The 15,364-nt window shown below is 47.0% G+C and overlaps 1 protein-coding gene across 4 annotated transcripts in view; it reads right to left on the minus strand.

Moving 5' to 3' along the window:
• Positions 1 to 2,681: 2,681 nt before the first annotated feature.
• The window catches only part of WDR86 (WD repeat domain 86), a 50,557-nt gene continuing 37,874 nt past the window's right edge, over positions 2,682 to 15,364 (minus strand). For 3 of the 4 annotated variants that reach the window (XM_030550035.1, XM_030550036.1, XM_030550034.1), the window contains 2 exons: positions 7,421 to 7,524; positions 2,682 to 7,158 (listed from right to left, as the gene is read on the minus strand). In XM_030550035.1, coding sequence (XP_030405895.1) covers positions 6,940 to 7,158; positions 7,421 to 7,524 — 323 coding nt within the window. In that variant the 3' untranslated portion in view covers positions 2,682 to 6,939. The remainder of the gene's footprint in view (positions 7,159 to 7,420; positions 7,525 to 15,364) is intronic. The other variant, XM_030550037.1, reaches the window with a different exon arrangement.

Here is a 15,364-nt window from a genome sequence, read left to right on the forward strand (position 1 = left end):
TGAAGCATATTTATTTGATTTAGTACAAAGATTTCTTTTTGTTATGGCAAATATGGATCAGCTATTACAGCTCACAGCAATGGTAGACAGTAGTATTATTTGTATGGCTTTAATATTTGATCTTATTTACAGCTTTTGTACACCAATACAATGGACAGTACAAAAGTTGTTATGCATAGTTATGCATTTATGAGAATGCTGGTAGCATACCAACACCCAATAAACCGTGGCTGGAATTAAACAAACGTGAAAAAGATCAGCCCCGGGACTACCCTAGAAACAAACGGAAGAAATATGATATCCTCCAGGACAGCTGTACAAAGGAAGGATAAGGAAGTCATTTAGCTCTGAGGGATTTGGACTTGAGCCTGTGATGGGCTGAGAACCCTCAGCTCTTATTGAAACCAGTGGGAGTTGAGGAGGCTCAGTGCCTGGCAGGATTTGAGCCCTTATTAAATTGATACTATGTTACCAGACAGCGCTTCCCACCAAATGATGTAGGTGGGGGTAGATGGACTCTATAGCTTGATAGAGTGCAGAGTGAATAGCAGGAATGTGCATTCAGTTTGGATGGAACTGTGCACGTCTCCTGCTTTGTGCTTTCCTTAAGTATTGAAGCTTTGCTTACGCAGGACAGTACACTTTACAATGAAATGCTTGCCATAGGGAAATTTAAAATGTACTATTGAACGTGTAAGGTCATTCCAACAGAAACAGTTCCACCAGTCATGTAACTAATCCAAATGGCCCATGTGCAAATAGTAACTATCTGCTACTGGCAAGTGACCTGCTGAGTAAGAATTACGAGTTGAAGTCTAAGTAATTTCAAACATATGTTTGATACTGTGATGTGCTTACAAGCAAGAGGAAAAACTCAAGTGACTCATTCACCCAACTCTGATCCAAGGGATCATCATCATCACCACTTATCGTTATTTCCCAGCACCATGTGCTGCTGCAGGGCAGCCTGTTAAGTTCATATAAACATGTACAGTATTGTTTTGTTGCAAATTTCTATAAGGGTGTAGGTGCACTTTACCCATCAGAGAAAAAAATAAGCCTTTACTGGTCCTCCAGCCAGAACTCCTGTTTATTCATCTGAACTGCTAACACACATCGGGGAGCTCACAGACAGCCCATGAATAAAGTGAGCCTCCTGGCTGTTGAGGAGGGAACCGATGAAGTGAGGCTGTAGCCCGCGAAAGCTTATGCTCAGATAAATTTGTTAGTCTCTAAGGTGCCACAAGTACTCCTGTCCTTTTTACAGACTATTACGGCTGCTACTCTGAAACCCATCTTATAAATATGTCCCCTCCACCCCCAGCGACCAATGGTTAGTACAGAACTGCATAGCAAGATGGAGTAGTGGCTGACAGTGGTAGAATACAGGGCCAGTCCTGCTTCCGGGTAGGTACCTAACCCAGCAGTTCTAGATGTGTTCACACGTTAAGCTGGAAGTATAATTTCAAACTGGTGGAGACAGCCCCAGGCTAGCTCTGGACAAGGAAGCTCAGGTCATTCACCTGGAACTAGAAGGTACTCCTCTAGCTTGAAGTGCAGACATACACTTAGTCTGAGTTAAACACACAAACTTCTGTCCCAGCCAACAAAGTGGTGGTGGCACCTGCTGGACATAGGCAACAACTGGTTTAAAAAAACCATCTGCATAGAAAAGCAGGATGGTGCTTGTTTAGTCAAGCAAAAGGAGGCGGAGAGGGGCAATGATTGCGCTCTATAAATACACTACATGGATTGGGTGTTGCTAATAGCACGGTAGGTTACAAGCTAGTTAAGCTAATAGACCAGGGGTTGGCAACCTTTCAGAAGTGATGTGCTGAGTCTCCATTTATTCACTCCAATTTAAGGTTCCACGTGCCAGTAATACATTTTTACATGGTCTCTATAAGTCTATAATATATAATTAAACTACTGTTGTATGTAAAGTAAATAAGGTTTTTAAAATGTTTAAGAAGCTTAATTTAAAATTAAATTAAAATGCAGAGCCCCCCAGACCGGTGGCCAGGACCCAGGTGGCGTGAGTGCCACTGAAAATCAGCTCGTGTGCTGCCTTCGGCACCTGTGCCATAGGTTGCCTACCGCTGTAATAGACAATGTTGGTTCAAGGGCAAATGGGGGTCAACTGGCCGTGAATAAATTCAGGCTGGACATTTGAAGGTCTCTAAGCAGTAGAAGGATCGGTTAGTAAATTAGTTTATTTCAAGAACAAGCTGGACAAAGTTATGGGTGTAATTGTATGAAGGGGTTACTTGTGATGGGGAGGGGGTAGGGCTCATGTCCATGTTACGCTCATGGAAGCACATGCTTCAGGGTTTCAGCCAGCCAGCTGGAGGGGGCTCAGGAAGGGATTTTTCCCCCACCCTCAAAGTAGTCAGGGAGAGGTTTTTTGGGTGTTTTTTTTGTTTGTTTTTTATATTAAATCTTCCTCCAATGCATCTGGGATGACCCTCCCTCCCTCCCTCCCGCTTCCTGCACCTGTCGCTCCTCAGCCTTGGGGATGGTGGGGGGGTCACTGTACAGGGCACTGCGCCCTCACACCCCATGCCCAGACACACACCCCAGCTGAGCCTCACTCCCCCCCCCGCCAAGTGCCCCCCCCACACACTTGAACCCCCCACCCCTCCTGCACCTGGATCATGTCAACAAGTGCCCCTGCACTGACCCTCCCCCCCACTGAGCCCCCAACTTGCTGCACCCAGACCTCCACCTCCACCAAGCCTCACTCCCTCAGCACCTGGATTCCCCCCCCCCCCCCGCTGAACTCCCATCCTACCCACATTGAGCCCCCAAAGCTCCAGACCCTGCCCTTGGCTGAGTCCCAACCACCTTCACCTGGACACCCCACCCCCTGCAGAGTCCCATCCCCCCCCTGCACCCAGAACCCCTGCCACCGCAAGAAACCCCTGTGCATCCAGATCTTCCACTGCTGACCTGCCTGTCTCCAGCTTGCCCCACACAGAACCCTCACCCCAGACCTGGATCCCCCACATTAAGCCCCTCTACACTTGGATCCTGCAGGGCAGAGCTACTTGCCCCACACCTGGATCAGTGGCCAGGGCTGGGCATGCAAGTGAGACTCTGTTCTTCTCACTTACTGTCTTGGCACTTTGCATGGAGGGGCAGGGCCCTGGAGTGCGCGGCCGGCATGGCCCTTGTGAGGGTTAGGTGCAGCCCCACTGCCAAATCTGGAGGGGGTACAGGGTGATCTCCTACCTTTGTGCAGCCAGGGCCCTGTGTCCCTGTTCCCCACCACCTCCCACCATGCTGCAGCCTCTACCTTTATTTATTGACAAAATATGCAGCATTTTAAAATGTTACACACAGAATTTTTTATTTTTTTGGTGTAGAATGTTTAATGTTTTTGGCACAGAAGTCCCTCAGAAGTAGTAGGTGCTTGGCTGGTTCTTGTTCAGGGTCTAACTGATCACTATATATGGTGGTGGAAAGGGGCTTTTCCTCCAGGTCAGGTTGGCAGTGACCGTGAGGGTGTTTGCTTTCCACTGTAGTAGATGGCTACCCAGAATTATCTGGGTCTATCTCAATCATTTCTCTGCCACTGCAGCACCTCGGGCACTTGTACACCTCAGTCCCTCCTATTCTCTGCCTGCAGCACATAACAGTCTCCTGTGGGTTGTAATACTTCACTCTAATGTGGGGTGTTAGGGAGCTGGTCCTGGATGGTGGTGTGGGCCTGTGATATACACAGGGTCAGACTAAGTGCTCTGGCAGTCCCTTGAAATCTGAGTATAGGTGTGTTGAGCCCGTCATTGGGCAAGGATAGAATTTCACCACTTCATTTATGAGAGAGAAAAAAAGATAGGCCTGTGGCTGCTTGTTTAAACACTTCTAGGACAACCCTTACCATACGCGCACCTGCTACTTTTCCCCACAGGGTGCGACAGCAGGCTTTGACCCATGACCATCTGATCCCCAGTAGCCATCTCACTGCTTGCACTACAGGAACAACCAATGGCGATGTGGGGTGTTATCCTTGTGGCCTAAGCACTATGTGAGGGGTTCAGTATGGCACAGGCTTTGCCCCAGTTTTCACACCTAGCTGCTAGAAAGGATTAGAACTGTAGGAGTAAGGCTGCCTTGGTTGCATATGGTGCATTGGGAGGAGAGCGTGGTAACTGTTAGGCTGAGCCAAGCTCTTACAGACAGTGTGACTGAGAGGTGGCAGGTACTGCGCTACCAAAGAGCTAGGTTCTGCTGATTTGTAAAACGGAGGACGTACCATTCTCCTGTCTCAGGGGGTGGGGGAGGGATGAGATCCCTCGCTCACTAATAAGGGTCGTGAAGAGCAACAGCTAGTGAGAGCCAAGAGGTGAAAACAGGGTGTCCCGGCTCCCAGCACAGCACGCTTGTCCCAAGGCTGCAGTGTATTTTGTGGCTTTGTCAGTCAAACGCAGCCGTTTAAAGAGTTGAGATGTTGGCAGTCATACAACTGCAGCAGGCAGGACATAAAAATTTAGAGACCGTCCTGCTTCACCAATAACAGACTTGACTCCAGCCCATCTAAGAGGGGAAAGTGAGGGCATGTTTGTAAAGTTCACATGATTTTTTTCCCTCTGCTTTTCCCCTTCCCCTCCCTTTCTGACTGCCATTTGTCTGCAGCCAATCCTATGCATGCAGCAAGCAATTACAAATAAAGGCTTCAGTTTCATCTATAGATGCCATGTGTTTATTACCCATTCACAAAGAGTATTACAGCATTTATCTGCCACAATACAGAATAAATAAAGCCACAAAAATAAAAACACATGGTTAAGTATCTGTTTCATTGATTCTACAAAGTGTGCTATATCTACAAAAAAAATAAGGACACTTGAATATTTATGGCTCAGTGATTATCAAGGCACAGTGAACCTGGTAGAGATGAGTGCGACACTCCCAAATTTAGATCAGCATTTCTCAACCTGCAGCCCACAGCTGCAGCCCAACTACGTGCTAAAAAAAATTCAAACTTTGTCATTCTGGTCTGGCGGGGCAGGGCTGACTGAGAGGCAGACTGCATCATGCAGACTGCTGGAGCGCTCCTGCCAGCAGGGGCAGGTGAGTGCCTCAGGGAGACAAGGGATGGAAGAGTGGGTCTGTGAGTAGGTTTCTGGAGCGGGCTCTGGGCAGTGAGGGGGGCAAGGGAACTAGGGATTTGCCAGAGTGCTATAGCACCCCCAGGTTTCGGGGAGGGGGGGGCCTCTTGGTTCCCCTTCTTGGGTCCTGGCTGCCAGCCGGCACCAGGCGCTCAGCTCCTGGCCCAGAGCCAGGGCTCCCAGCTGCCTGGCCCCACGCAGCAGCGCTCGAGTCCCAGCTGCTATCCAGCCCCACATGGCGGGGTCTAGGTCCAGCTGCTGACCAGCACACACCCAGGGATCGGCTCCTGGCCCCTCCCTGGCATAGGGGACTGTGGGTGGTTGGCGGGTGCACTGTGGTTCTCAACTTGCAGCCCATGTAACACAATGTGGGCCACAGAAACAGATTGATTCAGATGCTTATCCAAACCTACTGCATCCCTTTCCTTCAGGCACACCTAGGTGATCTTTAACAATTTCACTCTAGATCTTTACACACCACCACCTTCCTTCCATCAGGTCCCCACCTTCTTCCATGGTAACATGCTCTTCATTTCAAAGCCCATATGGTCTCCAGGCACTCTCTAGATTTTGTCTGGCTCCTATGTCACCTGTCATGGAATTTGCAGCACCGCTGACAGGTTCATGAGATGTGAAAGGAGCTCAGGCCCAGCAGTGAACAGGGCCTCTGGGGGTCGGAGGGGGTGGGGTAAGTGGGACAATTTGCCCCAGGCCCAGCAGGGCCCCAGTGAGTCCTGGCCCAGCAGCGGTCCGGGTCTTTGGCAGCATTTCGGCGGCGGGGGGCCCTTTAGTGCTTCCGAAGATGCAGAGCGACTGAAAGGCCCCCTGCCACCAAAGACCCAGACTGCCGCCAGGTGAGTACAAGCACTGCAGCTCCCCCACTTTGCCCCAGGCCCCCTGAATCCTCTGGGCACATTGGCAGTGAAGCCAGAGAGATATTGGGTGGCTGCATTCACTCAACTCCCCTCGATCACATCCTTCAGAACCAGCATCCTTACATGAAGCCTGTTGTCCCACAACAAAGAAACAAAGCCCTCGCCCCCACCTCCCGACCTCCCCAGGGGAACTCACTGCCATCCTGCTCTCCCACTCGCGCTGTATGGGGAGGAACAGGCCTAAAGTTCAGGTTGGTCATTTGTTGGGGTTTTTTCAAAGCCCATTTAAATCTCTGCTCTGGTGTTCTAAACTCAAGCACCAGAGAGACTTCAGGCATCTGTGTGCCTCAGCCAAACTCTCCTACATTAAAGTCATTCAGATCAGTGAGAGGCAAGGACATTATAACTCCAAAGGGAGCTGAGAAAATTCAATTCAGAGTCATCCTGCAAGGCAGCTTTCGCTTGCACATTCTGCTCCGTCACAGTGTGTTGTAAGAGGCAATAAAAAGGGGAGGGAGCCTATTGGTTCATTACTTATTCCTGCCTCTCCTCCTGTCAGGGACCAGCGTGAGGCAGCAGTGGGGTCAAATACCACTGTACAGGAAGGAACTAGGAAGAGGAATCTTAAATACAAATGACAATTACAAACAAAAATATAGGGGAAGGCGTATTTCATGGACTGCTCTCTACAATGGTGCCTGACCCCATATTGCCCTGGTCTGTAAGTCATCCACACAAGTTTCCTTTGCATTACAATGTACTATGAGATGCTGTGAGACATCAGTAATATTCTGAAGAGAGGCAGTTTCATGAGTCACATGACTGGGAACTCTGGATTGAACACTTTGAGCAATGTAATTTCCCACCTCTTCCCAAGGTTTGGCTTATCTGCACCCAAGGGCACAGAAGATGGCTCAGTTTTTCCTCCTTGACAGACAGTTTGTCCCAGGCAATCACATTAGTTCAACAGCCTCAAGTTCCCCATTCTCCTCTTGCATTGTGCAGCCAACTCTGTTATTGAAAAGACGAGACAGACTTCCCTTCTGAGAGCTCTTGCCCGGGACAGAAGGCTCCTTCTTCAGGCGATGCTTGTTTCGCTTGCAGATTCCTTGTACGTCCCAGATCCTTAGCGTGCCATCGTGGGAAGCTGTGTACAATAATTCATTGTGAATCTGGAACAACAGGGTTAGACTTAATCCCATACTGCACATTTCAGAGTCACCACAATCCAAATGCAGCTCGGAAGTAAACAGGAGGCTTAGTCCTGTACATTTAAGGCCCAATTCCCCATTGCATGTCAGAGCATCTGGCAATCCAAGTGTTCTAATGCCCAGGTAACTGGCCATGTCAGTTTCTACCGAACATATGGAGAAATCTATACTAAAATGTGCTGAGCTGGATGTTGAGTTTTTCAAAGTTAAATCCCCTCCTCACCTGAATGCAGTTGATGATGAACTTGTGTCCTCGGAAGATCCTCTGCAGGACGCCTGTCTTTGAATTGAAAGCTCGAGCGCAGGCATCACCACTTCCTGTAAACACTAACACAAAGGAGCAATGAGGCCTTTTGAGGATAGCCCTGTGACCAATCATAAAGAATCAGTTATTCAAGGAAAAACACTTTCTGGGCCTGATTCTCCACTTGCTCATACCAGTTTAGCTTCATAGACACCAGTAAGATTGCTCCCAATTTAGTCCTGTGTAAATGAGAGAACGGTCATTCTGGGATGTATTAGCAGGAGGGTTATAAGCAAGACACAAGAAGTAATTCTTCCACTCTACTCAGCGCTGATAAGGCCTCAACTGGAGTATTGTTTCCAGTTCTGGGCACCACTCTTCATGAAAGATGTGGCCAAATTGGAGAAAGTTCAGAGAAGAGCAACAAAAATGATTAAAGGGCTAGAAAACATGACCTGTGAGGAAAGATTAAACAAACCCATTTTTTTCTAGTCTGGAGCACAGAAGACTGAGGAGGGACATAACAGTCTTCAAGTATGTAAAAGATTGTTATAAAGAGAAGGATGGTAAATTGTGCTCCTTAACCATTGAGGACAGAACAAGAAGTCATGGGCTTAAATTGCAACAAGAGAGATTTAGGTCAGAAATTAGGAAAAGCTTCCTAACTTTAAGGGTAGTTAAGCACTGGAAAAAATTACCTAGAATCTCCATTACTGGCGGTTTTTAAGAACAGTTTAGATAAACACTTGTCAGGGATGGCTTAGATAATACCTTGTCCAGCTTCTATGCATGGTCCCTTCCAGTCCTACATTTCTATGATTCTGTGGTCTTTCCCACCATTGCTAAGAACTCTGGAGATCCAAAAGCAGAGTAGTGTAGACAATGCACCAGTAGCCACTGATGTTTTAATCGCCATGAAATATAGGCTTGCTCTGAGCAGGGTTAGATGATGTGGGGCCAGACTCTCAGCTGATGAGAGTCAGCAGAGCTCCATTGGACTTCAATGGTGCTACCTTGATTCACTGTAGCTGAGGATCTGGTCCAGAATTCCAATGTACATAATCCACTGGGAGGAAGAAGTTACTGTACACAACATGAAACAAAGGATCCTGTTTTATTAACATGAGTATCTTTCTCCAAGAGAGGCTGCCAGGCAGCCCACTCAGGTTCATCCAACCAGCTACTGGCTTTACCCCTGAAACATACATACCCCACTCAAAAACATTTGTTCTATTTGTAAAGCAATCAGTTGCTGCTTCTGTGGCTATATTTGCTGTTCCATGCTACATACTCCTTACACTCAGCCTAAATTCCTTCTAGACTTTGTTTCCCCTCACCACAACACTCATTTTTCAAAGTACTGAACTCCTCCTCACGTCTACGGTTCCTTCTCATGTTAAGTCTTCCTGACCACGTTCATTGCACACATTTAGGTTTCCCTTCCTCCTCTCTGTATGTTTCCCTGTCTATACATATGCTTTGACAGTCTCTAGAGCAGACAAGATATCCTTGGTTTCAAAGATTTTCCCGAAGCTTTCAATATCTTTGAACACCATATAGTCCCAGGGGCCCATTCATTGCTGTAGTATCGTCCCTAGTTTCTTCTGTTGCATCAAGCAGCGAAGGTAAGTACCCTTCTGATTTTGAAAGATAAACCGCAAACCCCAGTAATTAAGTACGAGTCTAACACTTTCTCTCATAATATATGAAGCACGGCTTTACCACTGTTAGAATAAAGCCTGGACTTTTCAACCAAAAAAGCTTACTATTAGCAGGTAGGATTTCTCTGTGCAGAGATATCACACAATCCTTTTTCTTCAGCAGTGAAAATGCATTTTCAAGCAACTCTACAAATTTCCTTTCATAAGAGCAGATTTTTTCAATTAACACCTGTAGCTTAGGATCCTTGCAAGCAATACATCCTTTGAGTGATTTAAGGCACAGGTTAGAGTTGGAATTCCATTACAGTATAGGAGTTTATAATGATTGAACATGTCCTGTCATGTCTATATTGTATACCACATACTATATGAACTATGGGAGGTTATTTTAAATTCAAGCATGACTAGTGATTTTGGGTGCCCAACTTGAAATACTTTACAGGGGCCTGATTTTCAGAGGGTATATGCTCAGCACCTTTAAGGAGTTCAGGTTGGACACACAAAAATCACAAGACATTTTTTAACATTTCAGACTATGAACGACTAGCTATTAATACACAGAGTAAGGACCATACCAACCGGCTTTAATGGTTGGAGAACATTCTCTTCTAATGGCACTTTTCTTAACTATTCCCAGCTCGTTGACTTTTCCTATAGATTCATAGATTCTAGGGTCAGAAGGGACCAATGTGATCATCTAGTCCAACCCCCTGCACAAAGCAGGCCACAGAACCCTACCCATCCACTTCTATAACAAACCCCTAACCTATGCCTGAGTTACTGAAGTCTTCAAATTGTGCTTTGAAGACCTCAAGCTGCAGAGAATCCACCAGCAAGTGACCCATGCTCCACGCTGCAGGGGAAGGCGAAAAACCTCCAGGGCCTCTGCCAATCTGCCCTGGAGGAAAATTCCCTCCCGACCACAAATATGGCGATCAGCTAAACCCTGAGCATGTGGGCAAGACTCACCAGCCAGCACTCAGAAAAGAATTCTCTGCAGTAACTCAGATCCCATCCCATCCAACATCCCATCACCAACCACTGGGCATACTTATCTGGCGATAATCAAAGATCAATTGCCAAAATTAGGCTCTCCCATCATACCATCCCTTCCATAAACTTATCAAGCTTAATCTTAAAGCCAGATATGTCTTTTGCCCCCACTACTCCCCTTGGAAGGCTGTTCCAGAACTTCACTACTCTAACGGTTAGAAACCTTCGTCTAATTTCAAGTCTAAGCTTCCTAGTGTCCAGTTTATACCCATTCGTTCTTGTATCTACATTGGTACTAAGCTTAAATAATTCCTCTCCCTCCCTAATATTAATCCCTCTGATATATTTATAAAGAGCAAGCATATCCCCCCTCAGCCTTCTTTTGGCTAGACTAAACAAGCCAAGCTCTTTGAGTCTCCTTTCATATGACAGGCTTTCCATTCCTCAGATCATCCTAGTAGCCCGTCTCTGAACCTGTTCCAGTTTGAATTCATCCTTCTTAAACACGGGAGACCAGAACTGCACATAGTATTCCAGGTGGGGTCTCACCAGCGCCTTATATAACGGTACAAACACTTCCTTATCTTTGCTGGAAATACCTCGCTTGATGCATCCTAAAACCGCATTAGCTTTTTTCACGGCCATATCACATCACATCGCTTAGCGAACAGGAGCTGCTAACAGGGAGTTTTGCAAGGGAGTTCTCCAGGTGAAGGAGAAGCACCTACAGCATCTGTGGGGTAAGTGACTGTCTGCAGTGTTTGGGTTTGTGTGTGTGTTTGGGGGTTACTTGCTGTGTGCTGAGCTTGTGTTTGTCAGTCTGTTTGGTTTGTTTGTTTGAAGGACCGTGTGCTGTAGCTGGCAGTTGGAGGTGGAGCTACTAGGAAGGTTTGAAAGCTAGAAGCCTCTGGTAATTGGCTGAACCTTAACCAGTGGGCGGGGCATTCACTCAGGCCAGGGCTTTATAAAGCTGCGCACAAGCGACCAGGGAGCTTAGCGAACAGGAGCTGCTAACAGGGAGTTTTGCAAGGGAGTTCTCCAGGTGAAGGAGAAGCACCTACAGCATCTGTGGGGTGAGTGACTGTCTGCAGTGTTTGGGTTTGTGTGTGTGTTTGGGGGTTACTTGCTGTGTGCTGAGCTTGTGTTTGTCAGTCTGTTTGGTTTGTTTGTTTGAAGGACCGTGTGCTGTAGCTGGCAGTTGGAGGTGGAGCTACTAGGAAGGTTTGAAAGCTAGAAGCCTCTGGTAATTGGCTGAACCTTAACCAGTGGGCGGGGCATTCACTCAGGCCAGGGCTTTATAAAGCTGCGCACAAGCGACCAGGGAGCTTAGCGAACAGGAGCTGCTAACAGGGAGTTTTGCAAGGGAGTTTGCAAGGGGAGTAGGAAGGGAGGGGGTGTCCCTTGTCGGTCTCATCTGTGACCCACTGGTCCCCTGAACCCATAACCTGACCATATTGAAAACCTTTCTGTTTACAGCAGAGAGGACTTTGAGAGAGTTTGACAGAGGGAGGCTTACAATGGTGAGGAGGACCCGCAACACCTGTGCTAGCACTACTTCTGTCTCCTCCACCTGCGCCTGTAGCCAGACAGAGCACCAAAGCATGGATGCTTTTACCCAGATTCTGGTGTGGGCTTGCAAAGACTGTAATTTGCAATTTCCACTTACTGATATCCAGGCTGGGGGTGGCATCCAATGTGAAAGGTGCCTGCTGGTGGAATCTCTCAGGCAGCAGGTGGGAGAGCTACAGGAGGAGGTGGCCAGGCTGAGGAACATCCATGCCCATGAGCAATTCCTGGACAGTATCCATGTGGAGACAGCTGATGGTGCTGTCCCTGTTGACAGGACTACTGACACTCCAGTGGAGGAGATGCTTCACACTCCAGTGGAGGAGGAGGCTCAGGGCGGACACAGCCAGCTGGTTACTTCTAGCAGCAGGCAGTGCTCCACCGCTGCTGCGAACCCTCCTGTTGTGGTAAAAGATAACCATTATGCTCTTCTTGATACACGAGAGAAGAAATCACCCCCAGTAGTTAAGGGGGTGAAGCCTCGTACCCCTAAGGCTGGGAGGACTGCTGCCACCACTGATAAGAAACGTAGGGTAGTGGTGGTTGGAGACTCTCTGCTGAGGGGGACGGAGACACCAATCTGTCGCCCTGACCGTTCGTCCCGGGAGGTATGCTGTCTGCCAGGGGCCCGTATCCAAGATGTTACAGAGGCTTTGTCGAGGATTATCCGGCCTTCTGACTACTATCCCATGCTACTCATCCATGTAGGCACAAATGATACTGCGAGGTGTGATGCTGAGCAGATCAAGAGTGACTACAGGGCTCTGGGAGTACGGGTTAAGGAGTTTGGAGCGCAGGTGGTATTCTCTTCGATTCTTCCTGTTGAAGGTAGGGGTCCGGGCAGAAACAGATGCATCGTGGAGGTGAATGCCTGGCTGCGAAGATGGTGTCGCCAGGAGGGCTTTGGCTTCCTCGACCACGGGATGCTATTTGAGGAAGGACTGCTAGGAACAGATGGCGTTCACCTTTCGAAGCGGGGAAAGGCCTTATTTGCGCACAGACTGGCTAACCTAGTAAGGAGGGCTTTAAACTAGGTTTGACGGGGACAGGTGAGCAAAGCCCACAGGTAAGTGGGGAACAAGACCTGGGAGATGGGTTGGTAACAGGAGGGAGCACGGGCTATAATGGCAGAGAGGAAGGAGGGTCAGGGCAAAGCTGGGAGGCGAGATCAAACCAGTATCTTAGATGCCTTTATACAAATGCAAGAAGTATGGGTAATAAGCAGGAAGAACTGGAAGTGCTAATAAATAAATACAACTATGACATTATTGGCATTACTGAAACTTGGTGGGATAATACACACGACTGGAATGTTGGTGTAGATGGGTATAATTTGCTCAGGAAGGATAGACAGGGGAAAAAGGGAGGAGGTGTTGCCTTATATATTAAAAATGTACACACTTGGACTGAGGTGGAGATGGACATAGGAGACAGAAGGGTGGAGAGTCTCTGGGTTAGGCTAACAGGGGTAAAAAACACAGGTGATGTCGTGCTGGGAGTCTACTACAGGCCACCTAATCAGGCGGAAGAGGTGGATGAGGCTTTTTTCAAACAATTAACAAAATCATCCAAAGCCCAAGATTTGGTGGTGATGGGGGACTTCAACTACCCAGATATATGTTGGGAAAATAACACCGCGGGGCACAGACTATCCAATAAGTTCCTGGACTGCATTGCAGACAACTTTTTATTTCAGAAAGTTGAAAAAGCTACTAGGGGGGAAGCTGTTCTAGACTTGATCTTAACTAATAGGGAGGAACTTGTTGAGAATTTGAAAGTAGAAGGAAGCTTGGGTGAAAGTGATCATGAACTCATAGAATTTGCAATTCTAAGGAAAGGTAGAAGGGAGTACAGCAGAATAGAGACCATGGATTTCAGGAAGGCGGATTTTGGTAAGCTCAGAGAGCTGATAGGCAAGGTCCCATGGGAATTAAGACTGAGGGGAAAAACAACTGAGGAAAGTTGGCAGTTTTTCAAAGGGACGCTATTAAGGGCCCAAAAGCAAGTTATTCCAATGGTTAGGAAAGATAGAAAATGTGGCAAAAGACCACCTTGGCTTACCCTTGAGATCTTGCGGGACCTACAAAATAAAAAGGCATCATATAAAAAATGGAAACTAGGTCAGATCACGAAGGATGAATATAGGCAAATAACCCAGGAATGCAGAGGCAAGATTAGACAAGCAAAGGCACAAAATGAGCTCAAACTAGCTATGGGAATAAAGGGAAACAAGAAGACTTTTTATCAATACATTAGAAGCAAGAGGAAGACTAAGGACAGGGTAGGCCCACTGCTCAATGAGGAGGGGGGAACAGTAACGGGAGACTTGGAAATGGCAGAGATGCTTAATGACTTCTTTGTTTCGGTCTTCACTGAGAAGTCTGAAGGAATGTCTAGTATAGTGAATGCTTACGAGAAGAGGGTAGGTTTAGAAGAGAAAATAACGAAAGAGCAAGTAAAAAATCACTTAGAAAAGTTAGATGCCTGCAAGTCACCAGGGCCTGATGAAATGCATCCTAGAATACTCAAGGAGTTAATAGAAGAGGTATCTGAGCCTCTAGCTATTATCTTTGGGAAATCATGGGAGACGGGGGAGATTCCAGAAGACTGGAAGGGGGCAAATATAGTGCCCATCTATAAAAAGGGAAATAAAAACAACCCAGGAAACTACAGACCTGTTAGTTTAACTTCTGTGCCAGGGAAGATAATGGAGCAGGTAATCAAAGGCATCCTCTGCAAACACTTGGAAGGTGGTAAGGTAATAGGGAATAGCCAGCATGGATTTGTAAAGAACAAATCGTGTCAAACCAATCTGATAGCGTTCTTTGATAGGATAACGAGCCTTGTGGATAAGGGAGAAGCGGTGGATGTGATATACCTAGACTTTAGTAAGGCATTTGATACGGTCTCGCATGATATTCTTATAGATAAGCTAGGAAAGTATAACTTAGATGGGGCTACTATAAGGTGGGTGCATAACTGGCTGGATAACCGTACTCAGAGAGTAGTTGTTAATGGCTCCCAATCCTGCTGGAAAGGTATAACAAGTGGGGTTCCGCAGGGGTCTGTTTTGGGGCCGGTTCTGTTCAATATCTTCATCAACGATTTAGATGTTGGCATAGAAAGTACGCTTATTAAGTTTGCGGATGATACCAAACTGGGAGGGATTGCAACTGCTTTGGAGGACAGGGTCAAAATTCAAAATGATCTGGACAAGTTGGAGAAATGGTCTGAGGTAAACAGGATGAAGTTCAATAAAGATAAATGCAAAGTGCTCCACTTAGGAAGGAACAATCAGTTTCACACATACAGAATGGGAAGAGACTGTCTAGGAAGAAGTATGGCAGAAAGAGATCTAGGGGTCATAGTGGACCACAAGCTTAATATGAGTCAACAGTGTGATACTGTTGCAAAAAAAGCAAACGTGATTCTGGGATGCATAAACAGGTGTGTTGTAAACAAGACACGAGAAGTCATTCTTCCGCTTTACTCTGCGCTGGTTAGGCCTCAACTGGAGTATTGTGTCCAGTTCTGGGCACCGCATTTCAAGAAAGATGTGGAGAAATTGGAGAGGGTCCAGAGAAGAGCAACAAGAATGATTAAAGGTCTTGAGAACATGACCTATGAAGGAAGGCTGAAGGAATTGGGTTTGTTTAGTTTGGAAAAGAGAAGACTGAGAGGGGACCTGATAGCAGTTTTCAGG

Source organism: Gopherus evgoodei, chromosome 2, assembly GCF_007399415.2.
Source record: "Gopherus evgoodei ecotype Sinaloan lineage chromosome 2, rGopEvg1_v1.p, whole genome shotgun sequence".
NCBI classification, from domain to species: domain Eukaryota; kingdom Metazoa; phylum Chordata; order Testudines; family Testudinidae; genus Gopherus; species Gopherus evgoodei.